The sequence below is a fragment of the Rhinopithecus bieti genome, unplaced genomic scaffold, assembly GCF_001698545.2.
Source record: "Rhinopithecus bieti isolate Rb0 unplaced genomic scaffold, ASM169854v2 scaffold_26603, whole genome shotgun sequence".
Lineage (NCBI taxonomy): Eukaryota > Metazoa > Chordata > Mammalia > Primates > Cercopithecidae > Rhinopithecus > Rhinopithecus bieti.
The window spans coordinates 937,798-965,573 of NW_016812252.1; the positions used below are offsets into that span (position 1 = coordinate 937,798).

The window sequence follows — 27,776 nt, forward strand, 5'->3', positions numbered from 1 at the left end:
AAATTCAAATCAGGGCCAGGCATGGTGGCTCACGCCTGTAATCCCAGCACTATGGGAGGACGAGGTAGGTGGAGGACGAGGTGGGTGGATAACATGAGGTCAGGAGTTCGAGACCAGCCTGGCCAACATGGTAAAACCCTGTCTCTACTAAAAATACAAAAAAAATTAGCTGGGCGTGGTGGCAGGCGCCTGTAATCCCAGCTACCTTGGAGGCTGAGGCAGGAGAATCGTTTGAACTCAGGAGGTAGAGGCTGTGGTGAGCCAAGATCACACCATTGCACTCCAGCCTGGGCAACAAGAACAAAACTCCATCTCCAAAAAAAAAAAAAAAGAAAGAAAGAAATTCAATCAGATAATGTCTCCTCTCCTTAATAGTCTCCAATGATTTCCTATTAAACTCTGAATAAAAGCCAAAGTCCTTACCCTACCTACAAGGCTCTTCATGATCTGGCTTCTTCCACCTATTAGCATTTTCCCCCTCACTATTTTTCATCAGTTCTCTGTTCTTTTGCTGTTTCTTGAACATACCAAGTTCACTCCTGCTTCAGGGCCTTTGAACCCACTATCACCCCTGCCTGTAATACTCTTCCTCTAAGCATTTGCCCAGATGAAATCTTCCTTATTTCATTCAGGTCTCTGATCATGTCATCCTCAGAGAGATCTTTACTGGCTAACCTACATGAAAATAAATTTTCTTGACTCTCCATTCCTTCACCTTGCTTTATTTTTCTCCATGGTACCTCTCTCATCACCTGATACTGTGTTATGTATTCATTTGCTTATCATCTATCTTCTATACTAGAATGTAAGTTACATGAGGGCAAAGACTTCATCAATTTTATTCATCAATATATCTCCAATGCCTAAAACAATGCCTGGCAAAAGGCAGGTATTAAAAAGAGCTATCTGATGAATGAATGGGGACTCAAAGGAGAGGAGACTGGGATAGCAAAGCAGATGGAACAGAATGTGTAAATGCATGAAGGTGTGCTACTGTAAGCGGGCAGGTATGGCTTCAGTATGGGGTGTGCATGGTGGGTGCGGGGAAGATGAGAAAGGCAGAGCCAGACCATTAAGGGCTAAAGGGCTTCTAAGCCACGCCCAAGAGTCTACAGACTCAAAGTACTGATGTTCCCTGATTTGTTATTATACAAAGGCAAAATGGAAACTGAAGGCTGTTACAAGGGAGAACACACAGCTAGGAAGAGCATTTATGGCTATTTTGAGGTTAGCTGCGTATCTGATTATAACTCTTGACTCTACCAGGAAATGATGAGCTCTTTGAGGACAGTGATTCCTTAGTGGTCGCTTCTGTATCCCCAGCAGCCGGGCCAGCCTGGCACAAAATGGGTGTTCAGTGAGGTTTTGAGCTAAAGAATGTTTGCATTACTGGTTTTTCTGCTTTCCAAAAGGCCACATGCATGTCTATTCTAATGATCAGGGGAATGTATGCAAATGGCCTCTGGATCCTATCCACTAAGATGGCCCAGACTCATGTTAATTCACAGTGAGAGTCTTTAATAATTTGGTAATCATTAGTTTACAGCTCACTCAAATGTCGTACAATGACTCACAGAAAACTATAAAGAAAATCTAAGAATCTAAAAGATTTTAAAAGTGTGGCCATGTTAATTACCAAGCAATTCAAACCCTTTCATGAAAGAATCCAACACAGCCCAAAGCAAGGCCTTTCTGCATTCATACTCACTTGTCACAAAGGTTTGAATCTGGTGACTGACTCAGTTTGTGTAGAATATCTACGATGCCCATGTCTCGTAATTTATCCTGGCGTTCTTGTGAACCTAAATGATTAAAGCCAGGTTATTGGGAACATGACCCAGGCAAACGCTCTCTTTGATGTACAATTAACAATCTAGAGCCTTACCAGTGTCCTTCACTCCCTACTCCTCCTGTACCCCTTGTCCTCTACCCTCTCCCAATGTAGTTGGACCTGCTCAAGCTTGGACTCTCTGACAGCCTTCTAACTCGTCTCTCTGCCTCCTGACCATCCTGCCTGCAGTCTATCCTGGGTTCTGCAGCTGGACTGATTTCTCCGTGGACTACAGGGTCAAGGTTAGATCCTTCAGCCTGGTACAAGACCCTCTGCCACTGACTCCCAGCTTCATCACTTCTTTCAGGACATACCCATGGCCCTGGCCAGATCAGGCCAGGCTCTTACTACTCAAAACAGGTCTTATCTTCCCCTTTCTATTGTCTTCTACCCTCCTCTGTCCTCCCAGCACTTTTTGTTGTCTCTCAGCACAACTGGCACTTCCAATTTCCTATCACCCTGTTATATTTTCCAACTAGACTAACACCTCCTTGAGGGTGGCTTGTCTCCCCAGTACACAGGTGGTACTTGGTATCTAGGTCTGTGGGCGGAATCCAGTTTCCCTTCTTGCACTTTGTTTTGGGCGCAGCTGCTGAGTAATCCCCTGGAGTCTTCCCCACTGAAGAGCCCACAGTGACCACTCATGCACTGGCTCTCTCTAGACACAGTGAATCAGAATTTCTAGGGATGAGACCCAGAAATCTGCACTTAAAGAAGTTCCCCAGGTGATCCTAATGCAGCCAACCCAGCCTTAAGACCCACTGCTCTCCTATATTTGCTACCTCGGCTATATATTGGAATCATCTGGGGAGCTTTAAGAAACACTTATGCCTGGAGCCCACCCCCAGAGATTCTGATTTAATTGGCCTGGTGTAAAAATTCCCAGGTGATTCTAATATGCAGTCACAGTAATGAACCTCTGATCTATACAGGCCTCCTTACAGACTAGCTGCTTCACTGGTCACACTGCACTTCTCATTTCTCACCAATGCACCTTCTTCTCCATCATATTTATCTGCCTGTAGTCCTCATATGTGCTTCCTCTGCTCACAACGAAAGGCTCATCCTCCCACCCACTCTCTCCTCTCACCTTCTTCAAGTGCATCTCACATTCTCCTCATCAGCTTTCTCATGGCAGGGACTGCCACTTACTTCTCACTCTCCGTCCTTGAATCTGGTATAGAGTTGGCTCATATGGGGCACTCAGTGTTGACTGTCTGGCTGACTTGCGCTAATTCCACTGATTCTCATACCAGGGCGACTCTGGAGGGTGCTTGGGCCAGATGGTCCAAGAACAGAGCCTCTGCCCAGGATCTCAGGGGCACCTGCTAGCTTCACTGTGCAAGACACTCTTCCCATAATTTTTTTCAAAACAAATCTCACCAATCTCTTACCTTCCTCTTCATTCCATATGAGGTTTGAGATACAAAACATGGCTGCAAGCTGCAGTTTAACATGTGAATGGCCCTATTAATACAGAAAAAGAAAAAAAATCAAAATGGTGGTAATCTCATTTTAGATCTCTTTTTTGGGGACCTACCATAGGCAATTCCTATAACCTAAAAGTCTGAAGCAGGGCCGGGCGCAGTGGCTCACACCTGTAATCCCAGCACTTTGGGAGGCCAAGGCAGGCAGATCACGAGGTCAGGTGTTCAAGACCAGGATGACTAACATGGTGAAACCCTGTCTCTACTGAAAATACAAAAATTTGCCGGGTGTAATGGCAGGCACCTGTAATCTCAGCTACTCGGGAGGCTGAGGCAGGAGAATCGCTTGAACCTGGGAGGCGGAGGTTGCAGTGAGCTGAGATTGCACCACTGTACTTCAGCCTGGGTGACAGAGTGAGATTCTGGCTCAAAAAAAAAAAAAAAAAAAAAGTCTGAAGCAGAGGCCTCAAATTCAAATAACTTGAGGGGCCATGAAGTTAACACTAATGAGTAAAAGGCTTGGGCTAAAGATAACAGGGGACAGTGGAGAATCTGGCAAATTGAGGAGTACAAGCCTTGCCAAAAGACATTCAAATTCAAATTCAAATTTAAAAAACCATCTGGCTGGACAAACAAAACAGCTCTAGGGCTATGGGTACAGTTTGCAATTTATGATTCAATCCATGCACGAAGAAACACTGTCATATGACAATTCTATGCTTTCGACTTAGGCTATATCTCCAGGTCACCAATAGCCAACATACACTGGATGGATGTGTATTTGGTATTTATCTCTTAAGCTACTGGTTATCTTATTCAAGTGGCCCAATAATTCCTTTGGGGAAGAAAGTGAATATATGGTCAGGAAGTTCTGTAACACCCAGACTTTCACACACACACAATCTATAAATGGTTTACTCCTCTGACACAACTTGCTGAAAATAAGAAGCATTATATAATACATTCAGCTTCTGGAATAATTAAATTACTCCTATATCTATAGGAGCATCCCCCAAAACTTGATGAAATCTCTAGTTGATTTCTCAAATGTCTCTGCTACCACTAATGAGCCTCCTATTCTTCTAAATAAGATTCTTATTTTGCTTTATGTACTAAAGTACAACAATTTCTGGTTGCTTTGGATACAGTGCTTTCGCCTGAATGAAAAAGGACCCAATAATAAAATAACCTTTATAAATGACTGTCTTACTCGTCAATAAAAAAATTTCTAGTATGTTTAAATAATTTATGCACATCTGAGGGAGTATCAATGGCAAAATATGCTCAATGGTTTTTTCAAGGCTAAGACAGACTTATCTTCTCATGTAGGACTATATTTCAACTAAGCAGAGACAAAGAAATGGATGTGGCTTCCTCCAGTAGAATTCCATAGCTAGTGATTCTTTCTTCTTCTAACTGCCAACACTTTTTTTTTTTTTGAGACGGAGTCTCGCTCTATCGCCCAGGCTGGAGTGCAGTGGCCGGATCTCAGCTCACTGCAAGCTCCGCCTCCCGGGTTTACGCCATTCTCCTGCCTCAGCCTCCCGAGTAGCTGGGACTACAGGCGCCCGCCACCTCGCCCGGCTAGGTTTTATATTTTTTAGTAGAGATGGGGTTTCACAGTGTTAGCCAGGATGGTCTCGATCTCCTGACCTCGTGATCCACCCGTCTCAGCCTCCCAAAGTGCTGGGATTACAGGCTTGAGCCACCGCGCCCGGCCCTAACTGCCAACACTTTTAAGATGTCCAGTTTGGGCTCCCTTAAGACAAAACAGAATAAAACTTATCTGCTCCCAGCCTCAGACAATCAATTAATATTTGTTGAATAAGTGAGCTTGTATATACTATAACAAATATGCATTTACTATGCATAAGTTTATTCATCATTCATTCAATATTTTTTGAGGACACAAATCACTATGAGGATAGAGAAAATTGGAGGGTGGGGGGTGGGAACTTAATTTAGGTGGAATGCACAAAACAGATCTCTTTGAAGGAGGCAATATTTAAATGGAGACTTAAAGAACAGGAAGGTGCCAGATGTGTAAAGAGCAAGGGGCTTGAAATTCTGAGGAGGAGAAAACGTTTCCGAAAAGGTCTGAGGTTAAGAAGGAGCTGTCTGTTCAGAGAAGTAGGTATAGCCAAATTGTGCGAACTTATAGGCTACAGTAAGGACTCTGGATTTCATTCTGTGTTGAGAGGAAGCCCCTGAAAGATTTAAACAGTGGAGGGACAAGATCTGATTTACATTTTTAGAAGACCACTTGGGCTGAAGGGACTGGAGTGACAGTGAAGAAGTGTCAAGGAGGATACTGTTATTATAGTTAATCAGGCATAAAGTGCTGTGACTTGGACTGACTAGGGTGGGAGCAGTGGTGATGGAAAGGAGTAATCGGATTCAAGGTAAGTTTTGGAAGAAGGGCAGATAGGACTTGTTGATAAAATGAGTGAATGAGGGGACAGAGCTGGAGAAATCAAGATAGATTCCAAGATGCTATCAGACAGCCACATGGATATGCTGAAAGGGCAGGAGGATATATAAGTCCAGAGTTCGGAAGAGAGGTCTAGGCTGGGAAACACATTTGGAAATTAGAGCATATTGTCAGCACAGGGATGACAGTATAAGCTATGGGGGTGCATGAGATTCCCCTAAGGCAGTGGTTCTCAACTCTGTACATAAGAACCACTCAGCGATCTTAAAAAAAAAAAATTCCTGATGCCCAGGCTATAACCCTAGACCCATTAAATAAGAATCTTGGGAGGGAGGAGACAAAGCAGTAATCTTTGAAAGCTCCCTACAAGGTCCTATTGTACAATGAAGGTTGTGATCTGTTGATCTCAGGAGAGCACGTGTAGGAGAGAAGAGAATAGGGTTCAGAGATAAGTAGGGAGGTATGGTGTCATGCAAGCCAAGAGAAAAGGATATTTCCAGGAGGAGGAAAATAGTCAGCTGGGTTGAAGTCTGCTGTAAGTGGGGTAAGATGAAGAGAGAAGAGGATCCTTTGGATTTGGCATCATGGAAGTCATTGGTGACCCTAATTACAACAGTTTCAGTTGAATGATGGGGGTAGAGGTGAAATGGAGCAGGTTAAAGAATGACTTTAGAGGTAAGGAAGGAGGCAATATGTACAGAAAAGATGCTTTTAAGAGTTTGGCTTTGAAGGCTGGGCATAGGCTCATGCCTGCAATCCCAGCACTTTGGGAGGCCGAGGCGGGTGGATCATTTGAGGTCAGGAGTTCCAGACCAGCCTGGCCAACATGGTGAAACCCCATCTCTACAAAAAATACAAAAATCAGCCAGGCAATAGTGCCACGTCTATAATCTCAGTTACTCAGGAGGCTGACGCAGGAGAATCGCTTGAACCCAGGAGGCGGAAGTTGTGGTGAGCCGAGATCGCATCACTGCACTCCAGTCTGGGTGACAGAGTGAGACCCTGTCTCAAAATAAAAAGAAGTTTGGGTTTGTCTTTGAATAACAGAAATGGGTATGCCTCGATGGGTATGAGAAGTTAAGAAAAACCTTTTAAGTGATTATGGATACAATGTGGATTGATATTGGAAAGATAAGGGAATCCCTGGTTGAAGTGGTAAGGTTTTCATTCAACAAATATTTACCAAGCATATGCTAAGGGCCAGACACCATGGTGGATATACAATTGTGCACAAAGCTGACATGCTTCCTGCCCTCATGGAACTTACACTGTATAGAGACACCCAGTAGGCACACAAACAAATATATATATCACTAAAACTGAGCTAAGTGCTCTGAAGGAAGGGAACAAAATGCAGTAATGAGTAATAATCTACAAGGGCAAGAGTCCAGTAAGAAAGTGTAAGTTCAGCTGAGATTTGAAGGGTGAAACAGAGAGAAGAGAAGTGTTCCAGGCAGAGAAACCAGTATGTGTGAAGGTCCCAAGGAAGGAAAGAGCATGGCCTTTTTGAGAAACTGCAAGCGGCCAGTGTAGTGAACAAAGGAAGAGAGGAATAAGATAAATTGGGGATATAAATGGGTTAGGTCATGTAGGACTTGACAGGCCATCATAAGGGCATACGAACTTTATTCAAGGTATAACAAGGAGCCACTGAAGGATTTTAGTTTCTCTTCTCTTAATAAAACAAAAAGCTGAGGTCATCACTAACTGTAATGGGGGAGGGAAGAGGTGAGGTCTAAAGAATGAGGGGCAGGTAAGAATCTATTCTCATGGAGAATGAGGTTGCCAGCTTCCTAGAGAATCACTGAAGGATACCAGGAGGAGCTGAGTGCCCATGTAGGGTTCTGTGCCTTTCTCTGCAGTTGTTAACTCTGACAAGGAAGGGACAGAGAAGACAGATTGGTGTGACAAGGAGAGGCTTCCTCCGTGATTAGAATTTTGTCAGGAGATGTTGACAGAATGAAAAGTGGAAGGCTGTTTGATACCCACATTTTGGCAATGGGCAGTCTCTGGTGATGATCAGATGCAGGGTATGGCCACGGCAGTAGGTAGCAGATTGTTTAGAAGCAAACAGGTAAAGAAACTATGGTGCCAGGGGGCTAGAGGGTTCATCCACCATGCGACTGAAGCCTTGAGAGGGACGACGGGGACTGGAGAGCACTGAGAGAAAGCCAAGAGCCCGGGTCTTCACTGAGTAAGAGGGAGGCAATCAGTAGATGACAAGGGCAGAGAGTGGAGTGGCAGGTAATAATATTACCAAGTGGTACAAGCTTCAAGGAGTTGGTGTTTTTTCTTTTTCTTCAGGATAGAAGAGAGTTCTTTGAATCTGAGAAGTCACAGAGTAGTCTATTCTTTTCCTCTTTTTAAAATCTCTGCACAATTTATTTTGAGTTAACAACGCAACAGTCCCTGCATTCTAATCCTATGGTGAAAGGGGACAAGGTCTCACCATGTAATACTTGATTTTCTGTAGGATATCATCATTGGTCATAATAAGATCTTTTGCTGTTGTCCCATCCGCTATGTTGGCTAAGATGCACAGTGTCTGGAAAAGAACAAAGGGCCAACAGTCAGGAAGGCTCTAAAGTCCCAGAGTCAAGCTGTTTCAAGAGCTTGGGCAATTTTTCACTTGAAGGTACATGGATTCTCACAGGTTCCACTCTCAATGCCCTGATTTCTCATCGGCTGACATCATTGCTAGCAACAGTAACCACACCCAAACAAAATCTCCTTTAGGCAAAAGAGAACCCCAACACTTTGGTGGTTTCTTTGTGGGCATTAAGCCATAGCTGGGTAAAGGCAGCTATTTTGTATAGGTCATACCATCAAATCAAAGAGAAAATGTAATTTATTATTTTTCTTGAAAATCTCATTTCTAAGATAAGCTCTTGTGACAAACCACAATGTTCCTTCAACAATGCAGTCTCTTTGGTGGAAGCTCTGTAGGTGTTGCAACTCCCCTCCTAGGGAGGCCTCCCTTTCCTAGGCCTCCACCTGCTGCTTGCTCCTAAGCTTATGACCTTCTGGGTGAAGGCCTAGACCCTGTCCACCAGCTACACCAGCCATGGGCACTTAGGAACTTTTAACTTTTTTGAACCCTGTTAGGGAAGATAAAAGGAAGAAAAATGTGTGAAGAAACTTAGTCCAGGCTGGCCTAATGTGAAGACTGGAGGAAGCCTGTGCCAGCTGGCAGGACAGTACACCTTGAGGACAACCACTGCACTGGTGACTGCAGTCTTCTCAGAGGAAAAACTGTTCTTGTCAGCTGTTCCATTCTCACAGCCAGACCAGCAGGAGGCAAAGATTAAGATAACGGTGAAAGGATTATGATAGGGATACCAACAGTACCAAGCTTAGCAATTCAACAAACCATTTACTGAGTACCTATTATGGGTATGCCCTCTGTAGGGCATCAGGATGAGGCAGGAAAAAAAAAAAAAAAAAACACACTCCCTGACTTGGAAACTGTCACACAAACAATTATATTTCACTGTGATTGAAGTAAACACAGAGAATAGACAAGGCATGAAGAAAGAGCACTTGTTGGATACTGCAAGGGTTAGGGAAAACTTCCTGGAGGAAGTGACACAGTCCTGGAGCCCAGTCAGGAATAACTCAAAGGAATGAGGATGGGATACAGATTCACATAATTTTCTCCAATTTTAAACTTTTTCTTTGCAAGACAAGTTAATTAAGCTAACTGAGGAGACTGTTTGCTTGCAGTGGCCAAAGCCCCCAAATACCCTAAAGGGTACATGGTTTTATTTCTCCTAGATTAACACACTGCTGTAACTAGATTATTAGGGAGTGAGTCCTGAGGTGTGAAACCAGAAAAGGCTGCCTTTGAGACATAGTAGACATGAAACATAAATTGTATAGTCCAATAGCTAAGCAAGCACTGGGAAACTTTTTATTCCAGGGCAGTTAGATCATGTTGAAGAGGACTTTAGGTGCCCATGAAGTGGGACAGACATGATCTGATCTGGAGAAGATGTCAGATTTCTGGTGATGTGGTATGTAAGCACTGGTACATGGTGAATCTGTCTTAAATTTCTTGGTAGGAACAATACCCTAAGGAAATTAATAATAATGAATCTGCACTCTTTTTGGTTAGTCTCTTGTGGAAAAGATCTTATGAAGGGGCAGACATAAGCATGACAAGTGTAATTAACAGGAGTAATTAGTTTGGGGAAGAGTTGACAGTCAGTGTTTTAGGAGTCCAAGTTCAAGATGACATCAGAACCAACTGAATTATAGTTGCTCTCCCCACATTCTAGCCCCACCTGAGCCTACAGGATAAGGTAATTAAATACAATGAGTGTTCTTTTTTTTTTTTTTGAGACAAAGTCTCACTGTGTCACCCAGGCTGGAGTGCAGTGGCACGATCATCTTGGCTTACTGCAACCTCTGCCTCCTGGGTTCAAGCAATTCTCCCTGCCTCAGTCTCCCAAGTAGCTGGGATTACAGGTCTGTGCCACATGCCCAGCTAATTTTTGTATTTTTAGTAGAGACAGGGTTTCACCATATTGGTCTGGCTGGTCTCGAACTCCTGACCCGATGATCTGCCCACCTTGGCCTCCCAAAGTGCTGGGATTACAGGCATGAGCCACCATGCCCAGCCTACAAGTATTCTTTCTCTCTCCCTCTCCATCACTTGTCTTGACATGCAATCCAAATGTGGCAACACCAGACTCACAACACCACACTCCTTCTAGTTCTGCTCAAATTCCTTAAAGTGATTATAGAAAGCCTTAGCAAGCTTTACAACAACCCCGCCTTCCAAGAGCAAGCCAGCAAAATGATATTCATCAGTGGTAGTGATCCAATCCTCACCAACCAGCCTCTGCCAGGCTTTACTAAGACAAAATCAGAATGCAGAGGATGAGGCCAATCAATGGGAACACAGGTATAACCTGGCTGAGAAGTAGGAGAGGGGCAGCACATGGAAGAATCATAGCTTATTACTCTCTTGTTCTCCATCTCCCCACCATTTCTCACCAAGAAGACTCAGTCCTATGAGTTGGCCAGAGCAGCTTAAGAGGAAATAATGGAAATGATCCTAACAATGAGTAAGAATTTCAATAAGGCTTCATAACCAAGGTATTCATGGGGAGAGGAGAAATGCTGAACACCTTTAGACTCACCTAGAAAACAGCTATCCCCTCTTACCCACTAAAACAGAATATAAAGGGGAATTCCAGGGAAGATCCCTCAGAATAGACCAGGTCAGCAGGACAGGTAACTCCCTTTTTTGTAGTGTTAGAACACACCCATGCATTCCCAGGCTTCATTGAAAAGCATGAAAGAGTGAGGTACAGTTCTGTTTTGAAGCTCACAAAACTGCTCCGTAAATATTCCTATGGAGACAAGAAATCAAATCTTAAAAAAATCAATTAGGCCAGGCATGATGGCTCACGCCTATAACCCAGCACTTTGGGAGGCCAAGGCTGGTGGATCATGAGGTCAAGGGATCGAGACCATCCTGGCCAATATGGTGAAACCCCATCTCTAATAAAAGCACAAAAATTTGCTGGGTGTGGTGGCGCATGCCTGTAGTCCCAGCTACTCGGCAGGCTGAGGCAGGAGAATCTATTGAACCTGGGAGGCAAAGGTTGCAGTGAGCCAATATCGTGTCACTGCACTCTAGCCTGGCAGCAGAGTGAGACTCTGTATCAGAAAAAAAAAAAAAAGAAATCAATTATTGGGCCAACTCAATTGAGTATGTGAGCTAAGGAACGGATAAAAGCTACACACACACACACACACACACACACACACCCCATTAATGTATGCATATTAGTGTATATACTAATATGAACAATTGGAAATCAATGAAATAGAGCACAGACTGGTAAATTACGGTCTGGGCCAAATCCAACCTGCTGTCTCTTTTGGTAATTTTTATTGGAAGACAGCCATATCTACTTGCTTATGTCTTGTCTATAGCTGCTTCCAGGCTATAACAGCATAGAGGAGTAGTTGCTAGAGACCAGAGCCTGCAAAAATTAAAAAAAAAAAAAATTCACCATATAAATCAGAGTTAAAAAAAAAAACACAAAAAACTATTTCAACAGATATAAAAAAAGTAATTGATTGAAAAAAAAATCTATGGCTTATGTTTGGGGTTTAAAAATAAAAAAGTAAAAATAATCCAATATATATACCTTGCCTCTTACAGAAACAGTTGGCTAAACTCTGAAATAGAGAACAGGCTGGCTGCAGTGGCTCATGCCTGCACTTTGGGAGGCCAAGGCAGGTGGATCCCTTGAGGTCAAGGGTTTGAGGTCAGCCTGGTCAACATGGTGAAACCCCATCTCTATTAAAAACACAAAAAGTTGGCCAGGCGTGGTGGCTCATGCCTGTAAGCCCAGCACTTTGGGAGGCAGAGGCAGGCAGATCACTAGGTTTGGATTTCGAGACCAGTCTGGACAACATGGTGAAACCCCATCTCTACTAAAAATACAAAAATTAGCCGGGCATGGTGGCAGGCACCTGTAATCCCAGCTACTCAGGAGGCTGGGGCAGGAGAATTGCTTGAACCTGGGAGGGGGAGGTTGCAGTGAGCCGAGATCGTGCCATTGCACTCCAGCCTGGGTGACAGAGACTCCATCTCAAAAAAAAAAAAAAAAAAAAGATAACCCCGCGTGGTGGTGGATACCTGTAATTCCAGCTACTCGGGAGACTGAGGCACAAGAATAGCCTGAACCCAGGAGGTGGAGGCTGCAGTGAGCCGAGATCACACCACTGCACTCCAGCCTGGGCAGGAGAGTGAGACGCTGTCTCAAAAAAATAATAATAATATTAATAGGTGGGAAAATCAATGAAACCAAAAACTGATTCTTTGGCAATGAAACAAAAAACTGATTCTCTGCTAAACCTCTGGTCAGACTGAACAGCAAAAAAGGAATTACCAGCCAGGCACAGTGGCTCACATCCATAATCCCAGCACTTTGGGAGGCTAAGGTGGGCAGATCACCTGAGGTCAGGAGTTTGAGGCCAGCCTGGCCAACATGGTGAAACCCCGTATCTACTAAAAATACAAAAATTAGCTGGGCGTGGTGACGCGTGCCTGTAATTCCAGCTATTTGGAAGGCAGAAGCAAGAGAAACGCTTGAACCCGGGAGGCAAAGGTTGCAGCGAGCTGAGATCGCACCACTGCACTCCAGCCTGGGAGACAGAGCGAGACTCTGTCTCCAAGAAAAAAAAAAAAAAAGGAATTACCACTATAAAGAACAAGAGAGGGAATATTGCAAAGGATACTACAGACTTGAAAAAGGAATAAGAAATTATGAACTGCTTTATGTTAATAAATTTGAAAACTTGGATGAAATGAGCGAATTCCTTGAAAGCTCACGTAAGACACAGATAACCTGAATAGTCCTATTTCTATTAAAAAATTTGAATTTGTAGTTAAACACCTTTCCACAAAACGGTCATCATATTCAGATTCCAACTGGTAGCATTCCAGCAAAATTGAAGAAAAAAATAATTCTTCACAAAGTATTGCAGAGAACTGAAGAGGGAACACCTCCGCCTCATTCCCCAAGGCCAGCATTATCCCAATACCAAAACCAGAAAAAGACATTATAAAAAAACTATTCATCAACACCCCTCATGAATATAAATGTGAAACACTCCTTACCAAATTTCCATAAACTGAATTTAACAATATATCTAAAGGATAATACATAATGACTAAATCAGGTTTACCTCAAATATATTAGTTTAACATTTGAAACCAAATCAAATGAATTCACCATATAAATCAGAGTTAAAAAAAAAAAAAAAAAACTATTTCAACAGATACAAAAAAAGTAACTGATTGAAAAAAAAATCTATGGCTCATGTTTGGGGTTTAAAATAAAAAAGTAAAATAATCCAGTATCTATTTATGATAAAACTCAACAAACTAGAAGAGAATTTCTTTTCCTTTCTTTAGTAAAGGCAATCTATGAAAAACTTACACCTCACATATTCAATAGTGAAAGACTGAGTACTTTCCTCTAATATTGAGAACAAAACAAATATGTTCATCCTCATCTCATTACACTGGAGAAGTTCTAGCTAGACAATGAAACAAGGAAAACAAAATAGCATATATGTTGGAAAGTAAGAAATAAAGCTATTTTTATTTACAGATGTGATCATTTGTTGAAAATTTTAAGTAACCCACACAAAATAACTTAAAGCGACTTTGGCAAGAATGCAGGATACAAGACTGACACACAAAAACTGTATTAGCGTATACTAACAACGAACAACTGGAAATCAAAATTTTAAAAATAACATTTACAAAAACATCAAACTATGAAATACTTAGGAATAAATCCGACCAAGAGTGCAAGACCTATACATCAAAAACTACAAAACATTGCTAAGAAGAATTAAAGAAGACCTAAATAATTGGGAAGATATAACATTCATGAATTGGAAGACTCAATATTGTTAAGATGTCACTTCTTCCCAAATTGATTTATAAATACAACACGATTAAAATCCCAAGTGGCATTTCATTTGTAGAAATGAGAACAGAATTATGAAGTACAGTAAAATTCACTGTTTTGGTAGTAATTTTATTTACCAAATGTATAGAATCTTTTTTTTTTTTTTTGAGATGGGAGTCTTGCTGTGTCACCCAGGCTGGAGTGCAGTGATGTGATCTCGGCTTACTGCAACCTGCTTCCTAGGCTCAAGCAATTCTCCTGCCTCAGCCTCCCGAACAGCTGGGACTACAGGCGCGTGACCACACCCGGCTAATTATTGTATTTTTAGTAAAGACAGGGCTTCAACATGTTGCTAGGCTGGTCCTGAACTCCTGACCTCAAGTGATCCACCCACCTCAGCCTCCCAAAGCGCTGGGATTACGGTATGAGCCACCATACCCGGTCTACCAAATGTATAGAATCTTAAAACCACCAGTATAATCAGCATTTACAGGGCAGTTCTATCACCGCCTCCCTCCCTAAATTGTCCTATGCTATCCCTTTATAGTCAAATACTGCCCCCAACCGTTAAGCCTTGAATACCTTTTTTTTCTCTGTCTCTACTGTTTTCTCTTTTACAGATTGTCATATAGATGGGATCATATAGTACCTTGCCTTTTGTATTGTATCTGGGCTCTTTCACATAGCATAATGCATTTGAGATTCATCCATGCTGTTACATATAGCAACAGTTTGTCCCTCTTTATTGTGACTGTGATATTCGGCTATGTGAATGCACCATAGTTTGTTGAGGGATGTTAACTTCTAATTTTTGGTGATACAAATAAATTGTTACGAACAGTTTTTTGTGTGTGAACTTAGGTTTTCATTTTATGTGAATAAATGGCTAGGAATGGGATTGCTGGGTCATATGGTAAGTATATGTTCAACTTTTTAAGAAACTGTCAAACCATTTCCAAAATGACTGTATTATTTTACATTCCCACTAGATGATCTGTATCCTTGCTAGCAACTGTACTTAGTTTTTAAAACATTTTAGCTATTCTAAAAGATGCATAGTGATATTTTATTGTGCAGTGTCTGTTCATATTGTTTGCTCAGTTTTATATTTGGTTGTTTTCTTGTTTTGAGAATTTTTCAAATATTCTGGACACAAGTCATTTGTCAGATATCTGATCCACAGATAGTCCTTCCAGCGGATGGCTTGTCATTTTAGTCTCTTAACAGTGCATTTCATGACACAGAAGATTTACAGTTTGATGAAGACCAATTTACCTTTTCTTTTCTGGATGATGTTTTAAATTTCATAGCTAAGAACTCTTCGCCTAATCTCTCAAAAAGATTTTCTCCTGCATTTTTTTCTGTAAGTTTTATAGTTTTACCTTTTATGTTATGTCTGTCAGTAAATTTTTATCTGAAGTGTCTAGTATAGTTCAAAGTTAATTTTTTTTTTTTTGGCACTTGTACAGCATTTTTTCTTGAAAAGACCATTCTTTCTCCACCAAGTTGCCTTTGTACCTTTGTCAATAATCTGCCGGCCATATATGTGTGGGTCTCTTTCTGGACACTCTAATCTGTTCCATCGATCGACACGTGCTATCTTTTTTTTGCTAAGAGCATACTGTCTTCATCACTACTGTACTTTTATAGTTAAGTCTTGAAATAAGGTATTGTGAATCCTCCAATTGTTCCTGTTTTTTCTTCCAAACTGTTTGGGCTTTTTAGTTCCTTTGCATTTTCATAAAGTTTTAAAATCTGTATGTAAAGGCACATATTTTAGATATTTATATCTATAGTAATATTTATAAACAATCATGCTGGGATTGTGATTGAGACTGTGTTGAATCTATAAATCAACTTGGGGAGAACTGACATTTTAGCATGGTATATCTCTCCATTTATTTGGGTCTTGAATTTCTTTCATTATCAGTGTTTTTATAGTTTTCAGTATACAGATCCTTGTGAGATTTATACATAGAATTTCATTTTTTTTCTAAGCTACTACAAATGGTACTGTTTGATATCCCAATATCCAATTGTTCACTGCTGGTAAATAAAAATACAACTGACTTTTCTATCTTGTGACCTTGCTTAACTCATTTATTAATTCTAGGTTTTTTGGTGAGTCCATGGCATTTTCTATATAGGCATTCATACTGTCCTTTCCAATCTGTATACCTTTTATTTCTTTTTCTTTCCTTCTTGTGCTTGGTAGGAATTCCAGCACAGTGTTGAACAGGAGTGGTACAAATGGACATACTCATCTTGTTTCCAATTTAAGGGCAGTGATACATATGTTTTACTATCTTGTCTGTGGTGACAGTTTCATAGGTGGATGCACATGTCAAAACTGATCACACTGTATACTTTAAATATGTGCAGCTTACTGTATGTCAATTGTACGTCAGTCAAAAAAATAATTTATCAGATGCTTTTGAGAAGCATTAAACTTCCAGCTCGTCAGCTGACTGTTTAGCCTTTCATACTCGCCTACTTCCAGATCATTTCCAAAATCTGTATGACAGAGTTCCTTTGTGTCCTGCAAAAACAATATTGTTGTTGGTCTTTCATTTTGCCCTAATTCAAATCTTGCCTCACCTTTCTGTCTTGCTTTGCTTTTCAAGTCACTGAAATTCTATCCAGGTAAGTTGTCTTTATATACAAAATTCATTCCTATCCTCTCAAAGTACAATGGTTTATTTTGAACGATGTATTTTCTTCATTGTTATATTTCAGTAATGGATTTCACTTCAGCTAATTTTAGTGATGCTTATGAGATTATACTTTCACTGTGTTGAATTTTTTCATCAAAACACAGTTTTAAAAAAAATTTTAAGAGATATCATGTAAAATATCTGTCCTAAAACCACTTTATCAAATCTACCATCTTTTTGCTCACAAATTCAATTGCAGCTCCTAAGACCTACAACTCTTACTTCCTGGACTGTTCTTCCAAGGCTGGCTGAATTACTTTAACTCAAGAATACAGAAAATGAGAAGCACAGCCCCTGAAGTTAGACTCTCTGGGTCCAACTCTCTACTGATGACCTTGGGCAAGTTTCTTTCAGATAGACATACATGTATGTCTACAGCTTAATGAATTTTGAAAGGCAACACAACCATGTAGCCAACACCTATGTCAAAAAACTGAAGATTACCAGTACCTCTGGTCCTGTGTTAAATCTTAAGTTTGCAGGTGACCTTTGTTTTTAGAGCAAAATACAATATATATATTAAAACTCCCATAGTAAATCCCAGAAAATAAAGCAAAATAATTCCCAACTGTCCTGATAAATGCACAGCTTCGTACTTTAATGCCTACCCTTAACTTGCCCTCCTGAAACTTAACAGAAGTAGGGTTATGGGATGAGGAATAAGATGCCTAAGAGAAAAGAAATGAAAACTATCTCCAGGATAAGGAATTATTTTATCAGTGAGTTGCAGGAATTCTGAGTTCAGAGCATGGTGGCAGAAAGGGCTAGAAATAGTGATCCTGGAAAAAGGATTCATTCCAGGATGATGAAAGGTGGCTGCTCCTGTAGAAACAGGGACAGTGTGCACAGTGCCTGACACAGAGGGCAAAACTGTAGACACTGGTCATGTTTTCCTCTATTTCAGGAAGAAGTAGTCTTAAAGAGAGTTTAAGGGATAGTGGAAGATATTTCTTCCTATTTCTAGAGCATCTCCCGTCTCAGCACTCTATCTTCTGCAGATTTGAATATTTCAGGAGACTCCTAAGAAATTCCTTTGTGCTCACATTCAGAAAATATTCCCCAAGAAAAAGGAACAACGTACCTGCTCTTTGACCTCAATGTTATGTTCCCCTTCTAGAATAAGAGTGACAGCTTGCATAATTTGCTTTCCATGAGTACTCATTATTTTATCTATATGCTGTAAAACAATGGGAAATCCATAATTATCAAAGAAACAAAGACCATAGGATGAATAGAAGGCTTCTAAAAGTTAAAACCAGTATGATTCACAACTGCTTCATGCAGAACACTATAGCATATAGAACTACATGCCAAAGAACAGTGTTTATTATATTTTGAAGCTGCAGTTTGCCTTCAAATATGTCATACACACACACACACACACACACACATATATACACATTACACATACATACATACATAAAGTTGACCTGACAGAATATGCAAGTACAATCATTGGGGGTCCTCAAACCCAAATATATTAAAGAAAAAGGAAGCAAAGGCCAGGTGCAGGGGGCTCACACCTGTAATCCCAGCACTTTGGGGGGCGGAGGCGGGCTGATCACCTGAGGTCAGGAGTTAGTTTGAGACCAGGCTGGCCAACACGGCAAAACCCCGTCTCTACTAAAAATACAAAAATTAGCTGGGCATAGTGGTACACGCCTGTAATCCCAGCTACTCGGGAGACTGAGGCAGAAGAATCACTTGAACCCGGGAGGTGGAGGTTGCAACGAGCCGAAACTGCGTCATTGCACTCCAGCTTAGGGGAAAGAGCGAGACTCTGTCTCAAAAAAAAAAAAAAAAAAAAAAGGAAGCATAAAAAATGGACTTGGGTAATGGGGGAAGCCAGAGACATGGAAAATACAGTGTAGATTTCCTAATACTATCTTGGAGCATAAACGCATAATGACAACTTAAAAAGACAAGTGGGGCACAGAGAAGGGAACCACCCATATTTCCTCATCTACCTGAAAGCCACCTGCATTGTTTCTTGGGGGAACATTAGAGAACATCGAGAGGGACCCCACCAGCAAGGCTCAGTCTCTCCTACTCTGACACATATCCACTGCTTTCTACACTGGCATCTGCAGAGGTCAATCCTGTAAATGTGGGTAGGGAGATGGTGGTCTATGGAATGGCTCTGAGAATTCTCTAACAGGAAAGAAGCAGAGGCCCCAGAGATAAGTGATTTAGGCAGATGAGAAAATTCATCCTAGACAGCATACCAAGTAAGAAAAAAGTAACAAATCAAGGTAGGCACTGATCATGTCTTCCTCTGTTCCAGGGATTAGAGGGAGACAGAATAAGTAGTGTAGGAGTGTAGAATAGGGGGTGATATGGTGAAGCAGCTCCCAGAACACCTATGAAAGTGACAGGTCTAGACATCAACTCCTTGTTTCTTTGGACGAGGGCAGCATTTGAATCACACTCATGGGCAGATGTTAATGAGAGCAGAGAGAGAGAGCAATGTCTTGCAATGCATATGCAGGGCTAGCTAATTTGGAAGCCTGGGTGATTTTACTTACAGGACGAGTAGAGAGGAGATTTCTAAGAAGTCCCAATGTCTTCATCAGCACATTCAAATCTGAATCTGATAATAACCGGAATAGCTGTTCAGTACTCAAGCTTCGTAAAATATCTGCTTTTATTTTTTGTTCAGCCTGAAATGCCATATTCTGAAAGGATTAAAGAAGTTGCAAGAATCATGTCTACATTTACTTTATTAAATTATATTTTAATAGTAACTCTGATAATTTTCTTTTTTTTAAATTTTTTTGAGACAGAGTCTTGCTCTGTTGCCCAGGCTAGAGTGCAGTGGCACGATGTTGGCTCACTGCAACCTCTGCTTCCCGGGTTCAAGCAATTCTCCTGCCTCAGCCTCCCGAGTAGCTGGGAGTATAGGCGTGAGCCACCACGCCCAGCTAATTTTTGTAATCTTTAGTAGAGACGCGGTTTCACCAAGTTGGCCTGGCTGGTCTTGAACTCCTGACCTTGTGATCCATTCGCCTTGGCCTTCCAAAGTGCTGAGATTACAGGTGTGAGCCACGAGGCTCGGCCAAACTCTGATAATTTTCAAAGTACAAACAGAATCTGCAGAAAATCTTTAAGGATAAGTCATTCTATTTTCCTGATTCTTGTTAATTACCTATATTTCTGTCTGTCAAGAGAAAGGTAACTGTTACTCTTAGATACACTTCTACATGAGGAATATGACCACTTTTAGGTACATGCATTTGAACGTCTTAAAATTTCTCAAATAAATACAAAACTCATTTATCACTTTTGAGAATATCTTTATGGTTATCAAGTTGCCTGCTGTACACGAAATGACTATTAATGATTATACTGTGCCATGCCTTTTGAGAATGATTTCAAAGTACTCACAGAAGAAAATAAGCACTGGGTTTTCTTAACTTTACTGGCATGAAAACATCTATTGTGTTCACAATACTATGGTAGGTGTTGGCATGGCTGGGCTATATCACACAGGAGGCTCTCCAGAGGGTAGGAGGTGTGTCTGAGCAACCAGTAATCCTGGATGGCCAGTAGCTATTTTGCTCCTTTTTCTCTAATTTGTTTCATGGGTTAGCCCAGCTTAATCCCAAGCTATTCATGTCTGAAGAAAACAAAAACCATGGTAAATTCCAAATAACAACTTACAAATCAACTTTTGATACAAAAATCTCTTGTATAGCCAGGTGTGGTGGCACACGCCTGTAATCCCAACTACTCGGGAGGCTGAGGCACAAGAATCGCTTGAACCCAGGAGGCAGAGGTTGCAGTGAGCTAAGATCATGCCACTACACTCCAGCCTGGGCAACTGAGCGAGACTCTATATCCAAAAAAAAAAAAAAAAAAATCTTGTAAACTAGAGACATAATATGTGGTTGTTGCCCTCCAGGAACTTATTTTAATTGAAGAGCTAAGACATCAGCGATCAAGTTATATAATAATGTGAGGCAGCATGGCAGAGCAAAAAGAATACTCTCTCTTTGTCAAGAGACCCAGGTCAGAGATGATTCTAAGGTTTTATATTTTGCAGATAAAGAACACAGAAGCTGGTAATATGGAGACTGACGAGAATAAGATAGTTTGTACAGATTTGAGGAGTGGAATAAGTTCAGTTTCCAACATTAAAGTTGTGCATGTCAGAGAATTCTCAAATGAAGTTCCATATGCCATTTAAGTGATAGATGTGGGAAATAGGTAACAGTTACATCTGTAGATTTCAAAGTAACCTATTAGGGGAAATTGAAACCATGATATGAGATGAAGTCCCTGAAACTGATGTAATAAGAAGTGGAAACCAGAAATTGAAACTTGGGGGTATGTTCCCAGTGAAGAGGTTGAAAACGAAGCTAGGTCAAAAGGGAGTATAAAAAAAGTAAGTCCTGGGAAGGAGTTTCAAGAAAGAGAAGTGCTAAAAGCTGTGCAAAGTTCAGGAGAAAAATAACTGTGAAACTACGACTTGTTGCTTTCTTAGAAGATAATTAATTCTATCCTGAAGTCTGTATAAAAACACAGCAGATATAGCATGGAACAGGGAGAAGAATGCAGGTTTGGAAAAGGTTCTGAACCCATTTCCATTATTAGCTGTGAGGACTTCACCTTCACAATTCACTTACCTTCCCTGAGTCTGAGTTTCCCATTTGTAAGGTGAATATATACCAATATATCTTAAAATAAGAATTAGAGATAAATATAAAACGCCCAGTTTAGTGTCTGGTACAGAGCAATTAAATTGTAAATAGTATAAATGTTTTATCAATTTAGGATTACTCTATTTTCAATTTCAAGAAAATTTTAATAATCTTGAGGAATGGTTCTCTAATCTCATAAAGTTTTAGAATATAAATTATTTACTAGAAACTGTTAAAAAATTTTATTAAGTATTTATGCACCAATTTTATTACCTTGGACACGTTAATCATTCCGCAAAAAATGGTTAAATGTGTGAGGTAATACATTTGTTAATTAGCTCAAATTAGCCATCCCACAATCTATTTATCTTTCAAAACATCATGTTGTACATTATAAACATATGTACTTTTTATTTGCCAATAAAAAATAAAATAATCATTCTGTGCCTTAGTCTACTTCATCTATAAAGTATGGTAAGAACTCCCTGGTTGATAGCATAAAGTTGTTCTGAAGAGCAAAGGAGATATGAAAGTGCTTTGTAAAGTAGGTGGCGCTACACAAAAATATAATATGTTCATGATGAGGAAAATTTATTTTCCCAGAATTAGCTAAGTTTCAACATCTGTTCACTTTTCTTAATAATAAATAAGAGAACTGAGGCATAACTTGCTTACACTTGTATCTGTTACTTTAATACTAAGTCTTCTAGGTCCTAGTCCTTAGAAAACTAGAACAAAATAGCAAGATTTTGGCCGGGCGCGGTGGCTCAAGCCTGTAATCCCAGCACTTTGGGAGGCCGAGTCGGGTGGATCACGAGGTCAGGAGATCGAGACCATCCTGGCTAACACGGTGAAACCCCGTCTCTACTAAAATACAAAAAACTAGCCGGGCGAGGTGGCGGGGCCTGTAGTCCCAGCTACTCCGGAGGCTGAGGCAGGAGAATGGCGTGAACCTGCGAGGCGGAGCTTGCAGTGAGCTGAGATCCGGCCACTGCACTCTAGCCCGGGAAACAGAGCAAGACTCCATCTCAAAAAAAAAAAAAAAAAAAAAAAAAAAAGATTTTTGAAAAGAAAATTCCAGACATTTCAAATAACACATTATATTCTAACTTAGACAACAGCTCTAATTCCTTTTATAAGTTATGATATATACAAAAGTGAAACGTACCATTAAAGCCCAAATTCCATTCACTCGTAAAGCGGGATTTTCACTCTGAGTTAATCCACAAAGTAGCTCTACGGCTCCTGATTCCAAAATTGGCTGCCATTGGACAGGAAAAAAAAAAAGTCACAGCTTTAAAGTCCGGTTTGCAAACTAAACATGCATATACCTTGGCACTTTGTCTATGATTTCTTCCCCACTCTTACTCGATTCCAGGCAACTTTTGCAAAGCAGGGAGTGATGTAGCCATAAAAATCACTTTGAGAAGGGCAAAGACAACTATTTTCTTATAAATCCAAATAGCCAAAAAAAAAAAAAAAAAAAAAAAAAAGAAAAGAAAACCAAACCATTCTATCATTTCCTTTTATCCTTGTAGTCCTGGAGGATTCAGGAGACATCCTAGTTATGTGTACATTTCACACAGACCCTTACGATACCATTACCTAACTCCCCACTCTCATCATTCTCTGAGACTTTGTCACTTTCTGCTTTATGTGTGTACCTTGTGCACTGCTTACTAACTCTAACCATCAAGTAATGTGGTTGGTAAAGGAAAGAAATATAAAGGAACTTAGACAACCAAATCCTTCCAAGCTGTCACTCTTATTCCAAACATGCGCAGAATTTATCTTTTAGGATATTTTCAGGACTACTTATCAATTATACAAGCAAAAAACAGTCCTGTACTTTTATAGTCATGCCACATTTTACACCTAAAATACCATGCTTTAGTCTAACTACTTAACTTTATTTATGATACTTGACCGGACATGAATTTCTGGTAATTTCTAAAAAATATTCAAACCTCAGAGGATTTAAGATTTACCATCACCAATGAATGCTTAAAGGCCACTTGTCAAGAGGATTATAGAAACGTCAGAAGCAATTCAGATCTATATACCCAGAAAAAGGGGTATACATTTCTCAACTGTACAAATTATGATATTTTAAAAACTTATTTTGAAATAAATTCAAACTTATAAAGTAGCAAAACTACAAGGAACTCTCAGATATTATTTTCCCAGATCTGCCAGTTTTTAACATTTGTCATAGTTAATTTACCATCTCTCTCTTACTATGTACCTAATCCACATTATCTATCTTTTCTGAACCATGTGAAAGTAGGATACATACATCGTGCCCCTTTTATGCTTAATATTTCAGTGCATATTTCCTAAACACAAGGATATTATCTTAGATAACCACAGTACAGTTACCAAATTTAGGAAAGGTAATATTAAATTAAAATAATACTTTAATCAAATCTATAGCCCATACTCTAATTTTGTCAATTGGCACAAAAAAACACTTATAGCATTTTCCTGCCCCACTTTGGTTCAGAATCTAGTTTTGTTTCTTTTTTTTAATTTTAATTCTTTGAGACGGTCTCACTCTGAAGCCCAGCCTGGAGTGCAGTGGCATGATCACAGCTCACTGCAACCTCAAATTCCCAGGATAAAACAATTCTCCTGCCTCGGCCTCTCGAGTATCTAGAACTACAGGTGTGTGTGCCACGCCTGGTTGATTTTTTAATTCTTAGTAGAGACAAGGTCTTCCTATGTTGCCCAGGTTGGAAGTTAATTTTTCAATATAAAAAAATCATATTAGTGATCCTTTGCCTGAGCTCATCTACCTATTTCCTAACCAGACCCCAAATATCCTGAAGGAAGCTCTGGAGCAATATAAGAGCAGTTAAGGATGGTTAATGGTGGTACACAAGCTGTGACTGGGTTATCATCAGGCCAAGACCCCATCTACAGGGCAGAGAACTGATAGAAGCTCTGGCGTACTATTTCGCCTTTCTCTTCCATCAGAGTAACTACCAGTCCTGCCCTGTTTGTTCCAAGATTCCTGCTTGTTGAATAACTATTTCTGAACCTCCATCTTGTTTTTCTGTTTTGTTTTTTAGATGGAGTCTCCCTCTTTTGCCCAGGCTGCAGTGGAGTGGCACGATCTCAGCTCACTGCAACCTCTGCCTCCCGGGTTCAAGCGATTCTCCTGCCTCAACCTCCCGAGCAGCTGGGATTACAAGCATGTGCCACCACCCCCAGCTAATTTTTGTACTTTTAGCAGAGATGGGGTTTCACCATGTTGGCCAGGCTGGTCTCAAACTCCTGACCTCAAGTGTTCTGCCCCCCTTGGCCTCTCAAAGTGCTGGGATTACAGGCATGACCCACCATGCCTGGCCAGAACCTCCATCTTGTTAATATTACCTTTCCTAATTATAGTCAACGCCTACAAGTGTTATAATGCAGAAAATAAATTCAACACAAATGGGACTACTAAATGCACAATAAACCTGAGTTCATGATTGGGCAGATCAGGGGTATTATGACATAATAAAACTAATTTTATAAGGTTTTCCCCTTCTTCATTAAAGTGTATTTTAGTTTTTCCTATTAAAAAAAGAATACATGCTCAAGTATTTTATAAAATGCAGAAGGGAACCCCCATCCAACCCCTCCCCAAATAACTACCATTAACATTAAACATCAAAAGATGATTTTCCAATGACAGCAGTTATCTCCTTGAAATGACTTATAATCCTGGTTTACAAAATTTAGTCTTAATTTATTCTTTAGTAAAGGTAGCCTGAGAATAGTTTACTACTTGTAAGAAAAATTATTTCTTACATTCAGGCAGTTTAGATTGACTTTAAGCTGTAATATCTTTTAAATAAGCTGAATATGCTAGACAGAATAAAAAGAATAATGGGAAATGATAATCATATTTTAAAATGAATGATTTATTTGCACACCCCCGCCCCTATGCAATCAAACAATTCAGAAATACTTTTTAAACCCAACCCACAAATTTCAATGTCAACTACTATAAAAAGTATCTGAGTAAGCTCTAGCTGGACTGGGCAAAGTCTAGGAAAAGAAAATCAATACTAACCTCTTTGCTTGGAGAAAATTCAAGAAGAAGATTACATAGCATGGAAGATGCTACCACTAGGATTTCATCTGGTGCATTTTGTAAAACCTATGGAATTAAAAAAAGATACTATTAATGATTTGAAATGATGAAGATGAGATATAAAATGACATATAAAATATGAGATATAAAATATAAATAAAAACAAGAACAATTATCTTTCAGCCTGATTCTTCATATTGGAGAGACAGGAAGAATCCACTTGATACTGTGTCAAACTTTTCCTGTGCTAAAATTATGACTGACTAAGGCCCTCAAATCTGTTTTGCTTGGGGAAGCTGCAGCCTCACTGGGGGCTCTTGCAAGGAGGAGATAGACATATCAGGGAAAGGTACTCTCTGTGAAATGCTTGAAGGCCAAGGGACTGTTCTGGAGTAAGTTAGCTCACTCTACTCCATCAGTCAAGCCCCTTATGAGTCCACAGAATGGCCCTATAGCCTGACTTTCTGATTCGTCCTTAGAAGGGCTTGTTTGACCAGAAGCACTGAAGGATCAAGCAAGCTACTACTGCACAGGTAGGACAGCGTGGAAGACTGGTTTACATAAAAGGAATCACACAGACCTAGTTCCAATCGGACACCTCCACTAACTAGCCTGAGTCTGTATTTCTTCATCTGTAAACTGAGGAAAATAAGACCTCCTTGATAGAACTATTTAGGATTAAATGTGATATAGTGAATAATAAGGGAAGTACTGTAGCAGGGAAATGAAAACCAGACTGTTTGGATACAAATTTGGGCTCAACAACTAAATAGGTACATGAATTCCTCAACTATAAAATGGTATCTGCTTCACAGGATTGTTATGAGAATAAATATATAAAAGGGTTTTAGAATAGTAACTGGCACATAATAATGGCTATATAAGTAAGGCTTTGAAAATGGTAATTTAGTACCATAATTGCTGATGCTATCAGGCACATAATAGGTATACAGTAAACTAACTTCCATGAACTTTCACTGAACTAGAAGGCAATACAGCATGATGATAAATGTTTGTTGCTATTAGCTATTTCTAGAACCTGTTCTTTCTAGATTCTAAGAGACAAGGCTTCATAAATACCACCATTTATATGCAATAATCACTTCAACTAAATCCTCTGCATCTGGGATCAGATCAGGCTCAGGCTTAGGATCTCAAAAGGAGTATTAGGGGCTCTAGTTACACAAACCAGAAATGGGTAATCACAAAAAATTTCAAACAGTTAAATATATTATCTGCTTTCCATGGCTAAACCAAGTCTGAAATTCTCAAGTTAAGAAAAAGCGTGAATTATAAAGTAGAAGCAGCTCTCCTAAGATACTGTGTTTTAACTCTCCTATGGACTGCTCATTGATAAAGATCAAATCAAATCTCATATACTATGCATGCTGAGCTCTGTGTCTGTCACAACTTCCTTAAGGCCCCCTTCACCCTTTTCTTGCCTTGCCCTTCCCATATCTCTCAGGTACACCCCTACCCAAGCTTTAAAGTCATCCCAGTCCTTTCAATCAGAAGTCATTCTATCCTCCTCTGGGGTCCCATTGCCATGGTTTGTGACCTCCCTTAGGATCCTCATGACCATCAACCTATTCAAATTATTTGTGCGGTTATGCCAATCTCCCGATCTTATAATAGAGTTAAGCTTCCTGAAGAAATAATCTATGTATCTATGGTCTAATTTATACTGGCCCGTAGCAACCCAGTGGCACTGCACAAAATGGGTGCTCGATAATTGTTTTTAGATTAAGAGAAATAATCATTTTCCAAAACTATACTACTTAGAAACACTGGTGAAATAAGTCAATGCCTATCAAGTCTTTAAAAAGTTCCTTTGGTTGATATAATTCATTTTTTAAATGTTACTGTTTATAGAAATTTGTTTTTATCAAGTTTTATTAGATAACATTCAAATTAGATAACATCTAATGATAAACTAAAGCAGAAGAGATTCTATAAACTTAAAAACCACTTACCTAGTGCAGTGTAAGGTATGACCTGTGAAATTCAGAAGTTGACATCTAACACTGACAAAACAATTTCACCAAAATAGGAACAAAACATAGTCACAAATAATTTTTTAAATTAAAACCAAATGTCTACCTTCTTGCAGTTTGTTAACCAACTGTTAAAACATGGAAAGGCAAATGGGAAAATCAACAACTATGCAAACAGCCTCTGGACTACAGACCAAAAAGTATCTGAAGTAAA

General features: G+C 40.0%; 1 protein-coding gene across 5 annotated transcripts in view; it reads right to left on the reverse strand.

The window, feature by feature from the left end:
- Window positions 1-27,776, reverse strand: part of ARMC8 (armadillo repeat containing 8) — a 114,714-nt gene that overhangs the window by 9,060 nt on the left and 77,878 nt on the right. For all 5 annotated transcript variants that reach the window (XM_017895838.1, XM_017895839.1, XM_017895841.1 and 2 more), the window contains 7 exons: window positions 25,548-25,634; window positions 22,656-22,748; window positions 19,373-19,522; window positions 17,929-18,024; window positions 8,139-8,234; window positions 3,226-3,298; window positions 1,709-1,802 (listed from right to left, as the gene is read on the reverse strand). In XM_017895838.1, coding sequence (XP_017751327.1) covers window positions 1,709-1,802; window positions 3,226-3,298; window positions 8,139-8,234; window positions 17,929-18,024; window positions 19,373-19,522; window positions 22,656-22,748; window positions 25,548-25,634 — 689 coding nt within the window. The remainder of the gene's footprint in view (window positions 1-1,708; window positions 1,803-3,225; window positions 3,299-8,138; window positions 8,235-17,928; window positions 18,025-19,372; window positions 19,523-22,655; window positions 22,749-25,547; window positions 25,635-27,776) is intronic.